We start from the raw sequence: 9225 nt of genomic DNA on the forward strand, positions 1-9225 counted from the left end.
AATAACTCAAAACTACATAAAATTAGGTCCTGGACACTATCAGATGTTTCCATGACACATCTGATATCAATGCATGCATTAAATCAGAATGAGTAAATCAATGGTTCTGCATTAATTATGAATTAATTAAATATGTACCCTTACCTTAAAGTGTTAAATAGGAACACAAATAATAGCTGTGTAACTCTGTGGCCCTAGCATGTGGTTGAGGAACCCTACATTCTGACTGAATAACTGCCTGTGAACTGACTGACTGGCATCCTGAATGTAGCAATGAAGACGCTGTGTTGTAAATGTGATTATCTAGGTGAACAGACACACGCACACAAAACAAATGCCCATTTACTCGTTTTACTTTAAATTGTCCCAATTACAAAATAATAACATGATCTCTACTTCATCTACAAAATAACATAATAGTTATGACCGTAGTAAGTGTCATAGATTTTTTTTTGCTCTAACAACTTTTTTAGACATGCATACTGTTGAGAAATATAAAAATATAAATATAAATACATCCCATTAATATTCTTAATGATTCCATGACTAAGATTTGAAATATTTCATCATAAAAGAATTAAAATGCAGTTGAGTACGATAAGGCATTAAGATGTATCACAAGAGCTGTACAGAATTCTACAGTAGAGGTATTAGTGTTATGGTGGAAACCTAAAATTTACATTTTAACAAATCACTACTTTTCTCAACAGGAAGAACACATTTCCAAAGAAAGAAGAGAAAGAAAGAAACAACTCTACAAATTTCAAGGTAAGATATTAACACAAAACTGAAAAAGCACTCCAGTACAAAACCAGGATTTGTTTACAGCAAACCAAGTGGTGTTATTGAACTCCCATCGTACTCCTCTGCTGATGCACGACTTCAAAAGCCCTTTCTTGATGCCACACATTAATCCAAATGAAACTCAAACCAACTGAAAATATCCAACAGACAAAAGACCATTCTTCACATGATTAATGTAGATCGATAATGATTTGCGTTTAAAACATGTGCTATACAGACAGTGAAATTACTAAATCTAATGCATAAGTTTCACTCATTGGACTGGTACATAGAGAAAATGTAGGACTATGGCAATGATAGTTAACAATCAAAATGAATTGCCAACAATGTAAAATGTTTCTGAATAAAATCAACACTTTTATAAATATTATTGTTTTCAGCCAACTAACGTAGTGGAACTGCTAAAAGTTTCTTTTGTTGCCCTAATAATAAGCATGACTGAGCTAGCTTGTTTTTTCATGCAAAAGGTAGTTCTCAAGTGCAAGAATCGCCATGTCAGAAGCTGAAGTGTTGATTAGCATTTCTTTTTTTGAAACGGCCAGACCCAGAGAGGAAGACTCAGAGCAAGAAAATCTAAGAAATCTCAAACCCATTTTGATCCTTGCTGAATCAAACAATAACTATAAGGTGCTTGACACTCCCAAACACACCTCTACTCCTGCTCCGTACCTTTAGGAAACAAATGAACATGTACATCCCACAATTACACTCTGACCACAAGGTGGCCATTTCTCTCCTGATCTATAAACAACCCTCTGAAGACGAAATACGATTGCCAGTACAGCTTCAAATAAAATGCTGATTTTAGTTCTGTGAACAGACAAACTAACATGCCAGAAGACCCCTGACTTAAATGCACCCAAACACGCAACTCCCGTTCTTATGTGTTTTTTCATAAAATGTTCTGATAGCTGTTGTCAGCCCTACTACTTTTTAACACAAGCCATTTAGATACTTAGTAAATGAGCTGCAAAATGGAGGTAAGTTCAGAGCTGGTGTGAGATATACAGTACTTGGTGCACTTGCAGAGAGCAGCCAGTGCCAAGGTTGAAGGGACAGAGAGAGAAACAAAGAGAGAAATAGCAGAGAGGGGAGATTAATACAGTAGATGCTCATGATCCCACAGTTTTACTGAAGTCTTGTACGAGAGCATTTAGGAATATTTGGCGACATATCCATGTTTGCAGTTAGTGTCAATGAAACTGCTGCAGCCACAAAAGTCCATCTTTCTACGTCTTCACAACTCTATCAATACAGCTCTTCAGTTTTTCATTTTCTCTGATGCACCAACTCTGCATCTCTGAGGTGTAACTTCTCTTGAGCGTAACCAGGTTGCAACCCCCCCCTCCCATGATCCTAACCTCACCTACAAGTGGACATACAACAAAACCGACACTGGATCAACATCTACAAGTATCTTCAACCCTCTCTAACCTTTGCCCTCTGCTAAATGTCTGAGGTTACTATTGCTAAGCTCTCTACTGCTAACTGTGGGTCTGTGGTGCTGCAATGCTAGAGCAGTCTGTAACAAGCAGGTCTACCACTGTGTTACCAGTGACATACACAGTGGGCGCCGTCACCATGTTGCTAAGGGAGACAGAACTACTGGCAGCTACATTTGAAGTGACGGGGCTCGGGGCACCATGGTTGTTTGTATGGGTGCCCATGTGCCCCTGGAGCTGGGTGGGTGTCTTGCAGTGGACACCACACAAGTGACAGACTAATACGCCACCAGAGGTTGTGCCGCCAAAGCCACCTGGACTATCCTTCCATTCCTGGCCGTGATGCTTCTGGGCATGAACACGAAGGTATGTCAGTGTGGTGAAGCCTGATGGAGAGCGGGAGACAAAATAGTTATTTCAGTGAGAGATACAGATGTCAGCAAGAAGTTCAGTCAGTCCACAGACAAAGCCAAGCAAATCTAGAACCAGATTTAAATATAATTCATGTGATAAATTGATATGTGATCTTAAAGATGTAGATAGCAGTAAAGAAAAAAAAGTACAAATGATTTAATCTACAACCCCAATTCCAAAAAAAGTTGGGAAGATGTGTAAAACATAAATAAAAACAATGCAGTGATTTGCAAATGTCATCAAACCATATTTTATTCACAATAGAACATAAACAACATATTAGATCTTGAAATTGAGACAATTTCCCATTTCATGGAAAATATTGGCTTTTTTAAATCTGATGGCAGCAACACATCTCACAAAAGCTGGAAGAGGGTGATGATTACCATTGGGTAGCATCCCCTCTTCTTTTGACAACTGTTTGTAAATATCTGGGAAGTGAGGAGACCAGTTGCTGGATTTCAAGAGAGGAATATTGTCCTATTCTTGTTTGATGCGTGACTCTAGCTACTCAACAGTCCTGGGCCTTTGTTGCCAAATTATTTTTTTATCTTGCACCAAATGTTTTCTACTGGTGGAAGGTCTGGACTGCAGGCAGGCCAGTTGAGCACCGGGACTCTTCTCCTGCAAAGCCATGCTGTTGTGATAGATGCAGTAAGTGGTTTAGCATTGTCTTGCTGAAAGGCCTTCCCTGAAAGAGACATTGTGTAGATGGGAGCATATGTTCTAAAACCTCTATGTACCTTTACTTACGTTTTAAGCATTAATGGTGCCTTTCCTGATGTGTAAGCTGCCCACGCCACAGGCACTAAGGCCCCCCCATACCATCAGAGATGCAGGCTTTTAAACTGTCCGCCGGTAAATAGCTGGCTGGTCACTCTCCTCTTTAGTCTGCAGAACACGGCGGCCATGGTTTCCAAAAAGAATTTTAAATTCTTATTCATCTGAGCACAGGACAGTTTTCCATTTTTTCTCAGACCATTTTAAATGAGGTTTGGCTCAGAGGACAGGGTGGCTTTTCTGGGTCGTCTTCAAATATGGCTTCTTCTTTTCATGATACAGCTTTAACTTACATCTGTGGATTGCACAGCGAACTGTGTTCACAGACAGTGATTTCTCAAAGTAGTCCTGAGCCCAAGCAGTGATGCAGTAGAAAAAAATGCCTGTTTTTAATGCAGTGCCCCATGACGGTCCAAAGATCTCGCGCATCCAGTTTTGACCTTCGGCCTTGTCCCTTGCGCACAGAGATTCCTCCTGATTGTCTGCATCTTTTGATGATATATATTTTAGATTTATTTAATTTTAAATTTAACATTAAGGCACACTACTCTTTCAGATTGGTGAAGCTCTGCCCATCTTTACATGTACAGAGGAGAAAAATGTTGATGGTTCATATGGATCAACTCACATATTCTTTTTTGTCGCCTGACAACATTTAAATCCTAGCTGTTACCTGCTTTTAAGTGCTCACCAGCTTGTCACTAACAGTGTTGGTCTGTTGTTTGGTGCTAGGCAGGGAATGGACAGTGTGTTTATCAGAGCCATTTCATTGTGAACAGCTGCTGCTGGAAATAACTGAAAGCTTGTACTTACTGCGGTTACAGAGATGGCAGGCATGGTGCTGTGACTGGTTGTGCACCCTCATGTGATCTGTGATATAAGCAGCGGACAGAAGCTTTCCACAAATGTGGCAGGGGACCTTCTCTTCATGGCGAATCATGTGTGCACGCAAACGATCCTTCGTGGCAAAGCTGGACTCACATGTCTGAATAAAATATAGAATGACTACATGTGAAAGAAATATATAAAAGTTAAATCCTATACACATTGAGATGCTCTTAAACAATAAGCCTTTGTAGTTTTGGAAGTTTAAATCTAGGCACAAAAAGCAATTTCATTGTTTTCCTCTCATCACCTTGTAGCCATTTATTCTGCACAAGTGTGGTTACTGTTCCTCGGCTTATTGGGGTAAGTACGTAATATATGGGTGGTAGATGATGAAGTATGTTAACTACGCATATAAACATGTCAATTACAGTGTGATCACATTGGGTTATCTGCAGCCATTTTTCCAGATTTAAAAAGACTTTATCCAGACCAATTTCCATGGTAATATTCTCAATGCTCATTTTCTAATGTCAATGGATCTCTGTATGAGGCAGATCAAGATACAGATAATCAGACTGTTATGCATAATCCATTAAGCAAGCCATCAAGTACATTTTGTGCATAGAAACATACAGTAAAGGGATTAAATAAAGATGCTGTGTATCGTTGATAGGTGAGGATATTGACACATGGTGAACATAACATACTGGGCATTTGAAGGGTCGCTCTGAGGAGTGCACCTGTCTGACGTGACTGTTGAGATGGTCAGGCCTTAGGAAAGGAGATGCAACATATTAGAACAGCTTCACAAAGCAATTACAGGTCCCTGCAGTGTGATAGCAAAGGTTTTTGCAACCTTTTTTAGACAAGTTTCATATTTTTTAGATCATTAGGATCTGGAAAAATCTAAAGTTTTAAGAGTGGGAATAAAACTCAGCTGAGCAAACTGTTTGTGAAGGCAGACATTATGTTGGCTCTAACACTGTAAAGGGCTCAAATAACGATGACTTTCAGTGGGTGACATGTCCGTTCTTGACATTTTTGACAACTTCAGAGATATTCTCATAACATAAACCTTTCTGCAGTATCACCTGGAGAAAGCCTTGCCACAGTGTGGGCAAACATAGGGTTTTTCCACACCACCCTGGTGGGAACGCACATGGTGGCTCATGCGATCCTTCCTCTTGAAGCGCTGCTGGCAGATAGGGCATGAGAACGGCTTCTCGTCTGAATGAGACAGGCGGTGGCGGTTGAGGTGGTAAACGTCACGAAAAGCCTTCCCACACGTCTCACAGGCGTGGTTCTTCCTGACTGGATTTGGGTTGGGATTTGCAGGCCGCTGAGGCGAAACAGATGAGCAGATAAACACACTACAGACTTTACATGCAAAGTAGTTTCTACACAGAACTGCTGTCATATTCAGTACAACACATTCTACATTTTTTAATATTTTGTTGGAACCATGCAAATGCACACAGTTTGTCCCAAATGTTTCAGATCATCACTTTTTCTGACAGTTGATTTCAGCGTTTAATGAACTACTTCCCACTGGACTTAGTGTTACAGAGAACATGCAGGGGAGCGTGGTGGGCTTCTAGCACAGTGCCAAACACTGGGGATGATTTTATTGGTCCCTGAAAGGATTACCGTACATGGACACTTTCATTAAAAATAGCATACAGGCTTTACATCTGTATGGCCAGGCAGCTTAAAAAACAACATGCTTGAAGGTTTGGGGTTGACAACAGCCAGCTCCACAAGGCCCTGACCCACCTGTACTGTCGCCCCTGTGGCCATGACGACAGCAGCAGGCGGAGCATGGGGGTTAACACTAGCCATTACGGTAGGCATGGCAACCCCTTCACCATCCTGACTACCCAGGGTGGGCTGCTGGGCACCCGCCAGCACGCCGGGAGGGGCGAGAGGGTGTGGCACAGAGAGGTGTAGCAGGGACAGGGGAACAGTGGTCCTCTCCGCCCTCCCTCCGCCCCCCACCGCCATCGCCGACGGGGCCGCCACTGCCACCTGGCCGGCTGCTCCCTCCTTTGCCCCCTCCGCCTGCTCTCTGGCCCTGTCCTTCATGCGTACCCCAGTGTGGACTGACTGGTGCCGCCGCAGGTTGTAGTTGTTCTTGAACTGCTTGTTGCAGATGGCACAGATGTGGGGCACACGGGCCGGCCGAGAAACTGGCTTCACTGGACCCACAGGGAGCCGGGAAAAACAACATAAAGAAAGACATCTGTTCATTCAATAGAGCCAATTTGATCATTTTAAATAAATACATTTATAATAACCTTTAAGGCAAAGTAAGTTATTATTACATAGTAAATGATTAGTTATCCAGCATTAATTCAATTAGCCTATATATAAGTTTGTATTAAGTGTGTCAATAAAGGGTTAAACTAAAGGGTTAAAAGTAAATCACTTAAGCAACTAACAGAATAACTTATTTTAAATATGATTTAATCTGTATATAAATTCCTGTTGATCAGCCTATAAAGTGTTAGCTCTAATAACAATTATAGCCTTAATGAGCATCAGTCCTAATTGACTGTGATTAAGATCTGAAAGTTTCTTAAATGTCAATATACACAGTGGCTACATGTAACTTTATTTAAAAATTTTATTGTTGATTCTGAATGTAGCAAATTAAAAGTGGTTGTCACATATTTATAAGAGTTTACTAATGATGATTATAACTTGAACACATATCTTGAAACATTAAAAGGCTTTTGAACAAGTTTCCTTTCCTGGATTATCCTTAATATTTGTTTTGACGGATTATCTTATGTGAAACGTAACTTCTGAATGTTGGCTACTTAAAGACTAATGTTTTTTTCAATTAAATATTTCAACTCTACTATTTTACATTTCTACATACACATTTTTAGTAGCGATTAAACTTCACAATTACATATTTGATTGCTTGTAAGATTCAAAACTGTATGGATAATTATTTGCATTCCTTGCACCTTGTCCATCAAATTGCCTAAATAAAGTTCACTCGGCTTCTATCACCTGACTGACTATACTACATGCACGTTTCACTTATCCAAATTCATTGTTAAATTATATTTTGCAGTCTTCACTGCTCCACAAGTGCAGAGTCCCTCACCAGGCAAGGGTTCCTCACTGAGAGCAGCAGTGTCCACAGTCGAAGGAGGCTGTGCTATGTGCTCTGTGGGTGGGGTTTGGGGAGAACTCGTATGCACTGGCATGAGCTCTGATTGGAGGCTCCCATCCACTTGGTTCTGGGTGGGAGTATTCTGGAGAAGCAAGTTGAAGGCCATCACCAAATGTAAACAAAAGTCACAGCATTATCTTGAGGTGCAACAAGAAGTCATGCAAGATGTGAGGGCAGCAGGACACGTATTTGAGTGGGCTATGTGATGAAAAAAGTGAGAAACAGAAAAGGAGGCCAGAAATGCCTGCTCAACAAGCCTACCTGGAAGAGAAAACTGCTCCAAGCAGCATCCATTTTGCGCCACAGCGATGGAGATAATAAAGTCAGCTCCTGATTGGGATCGCGGAAAGCAGCCTTTGCATGGTTTGATCGGCCCACCGATGACTGAGGCGCCAACAGCCGCCTGAGCTGCAGCAGAAACGACGGGCTTCTAGAGGGTTTCTAGAAAAAACGCGATTAAAGTCGTCGGAAAAAATATGTTTTTCTCATTGAGGTAGCCTAATGCTGTGAATTAAAATGCACGCAGCTGTTAACGCAGGCTGCCGTGCGCAGGCTGAGTGGAGCAGGCCAGGACCAAATAATGGCCCGATTCTCTCTGACTTTGGTTTCTAACTTTAATTCATCAAACTCTAACCTGACTTAAACGCAACATCACCCCAAAAAAGTACTTGAAAACACAAATATCAGTACAGTACAGTATTAGACTTAAGCAATAAACCTAAACCAGTCTACGTGAAATAAATGCATTTTTACGCAAGAGAACGAATATGGGTTGGAACACGCGTATCTGGTAGCACAGCAGGTCATGCTTTGTTTTTAATTTATGAATCTATTTTTCCGATTTCCCCCAATAGGCCAATCGGGGGTTTGTCGAAGCCTCGCTGTTGGATTCAAGCCCTGACCCCGGCGAGCGGCGCTCTCGTCGGGCCGCAGCCTATCGCTCCACCTCGGCCGTTCAGCTGCGAGGATGTCATCTTTCTTTTTTTATCGCCCGCTCTCCCTCCTCCCTCCCTGTCTCTTTCTTCCTTTTCTTTTTTAATTCCTCTTTCTTCTCCCCCTCCTCTCCTTTTCTCGCACCGCTATGTCCCACTTGCTCTTAAAGGGATAGGGTTTCCTCTTTGGACACCCCCTCTCATTTCCGTCTCCCTCGGCGGAGACTGTCCTCTCCCCTTCCTTCCTGGGATTGTCGGCCGACACAAAATGCTCTACAGTGTATGTTATTTTGTCGCCGGGGCCGGTTGGAACAGATCTCTTGCACCGCACAAAATTGCCAGCACGAGTTTCCATCAACGGTGAGCTGAGAGACGCATCTTAAAGGGCAGTGCGCACAGATCCTCCCAGTCAGCCTATAATAATGATGTCAGAGCCTCATGTATTACACAGGACGAATGGCAGCTCAGGAGTCCCACACAAAAGATTAGAATTACCGTCTGCATAAATACGTAAATACAGTTTGCAGAGACGAAGATGTAATACACATCTTATACCTCCATATAGGGCCTATACAAAATAAACCAGGGATTAAAGGATTGTTGTTTAAGTGATTAGTTACTGGCAAATGTTTGAGAAGCTTTTTTTTTTTTGAAAAATCTATTAATTATTTATAGTCTTAAGCAAACATCTCTAAAATTCACAGGTTTCAGTCTCTAATTTCTTGCAGGTTTTCCTAAACTTTTATGACTTCTATGACAGATCCAATGATAGTCTCAGATCCTCTGTGAAATTATTGACAATGAAAAAAACGGCACTTTTGCTTGATAATGAGGACAGCTG

The 9225-nt window shown here is 41.5% G+C and overlaps 1 protein-coding gene across 1 annotated transcript; it reads right to left on the minus strand.

Annotated features, from left to right (window-relative positions):
* Nucleotides 1-335: 335 nt before the first annotated feature.
* Nucleotides 336-8755, minus strand: mazb (MYC-associated zinc finger protein b (purine-binding transcription factor)). Its single transcript, XM_067487841.1, has 7 exons — nt 7714-8755; nt 7384-7534; nt 6042-6463; nt 5360-5607; nt 4976-5039; nt 4254-4425; nt 336-2632 (listed from the first exon to the last, which is right to left on the minus strand). The coding sequence occupies exons 1-7, from the start codon at nt 7744-7746 to the stop codon at nt 2289-2291; spliced, it is 1434 nt and encodes a 477-aa protein (XP_067343942.1). The 5' UTR covers nt 7747-8755; the 3' UTR covers nt 336-2288.
* Nucleotides 8756-9225: the final 470 nt, after the last annotated feature.

This window comes from Channa argus, chromosome 20 (assembly GCF_033026475.1).
Source record: "Channa argus isolate prfri chromosome 20, Channa argus male v1.0, whole genome shotgun sequence".
NCBI classification, from domain to species: Eukaryota; Metazoa; Chordata; class Actinopteri; order Anabantiformes; family Channidae; genus Channa; species Channa argus.

Excerpts from the sequence above, each read along its gene's own strand:
- mazb (XM_067487841.1), bottom strand. The coding sequence starts at position 7,746 with ATGGATGCTGCTTGGAGCAGTTTTCTCTTCCAG. Across the intron at positions 7,535-7,713 it reads GGAGCAGTTTTCTCTTCCAG|AATACTCCCACCCAGAACCA; the intron begins GTAGGCTTGTTG and ends TTGCTTCTCCAG. Across the intron at positions 2,633-4,253 it reads CTGCCATCTCTGTAACCGCA|GCTTCACCACACTGACATAC; the intron begins GTAAGTACAAGC and ends GCTCTCCATCAG.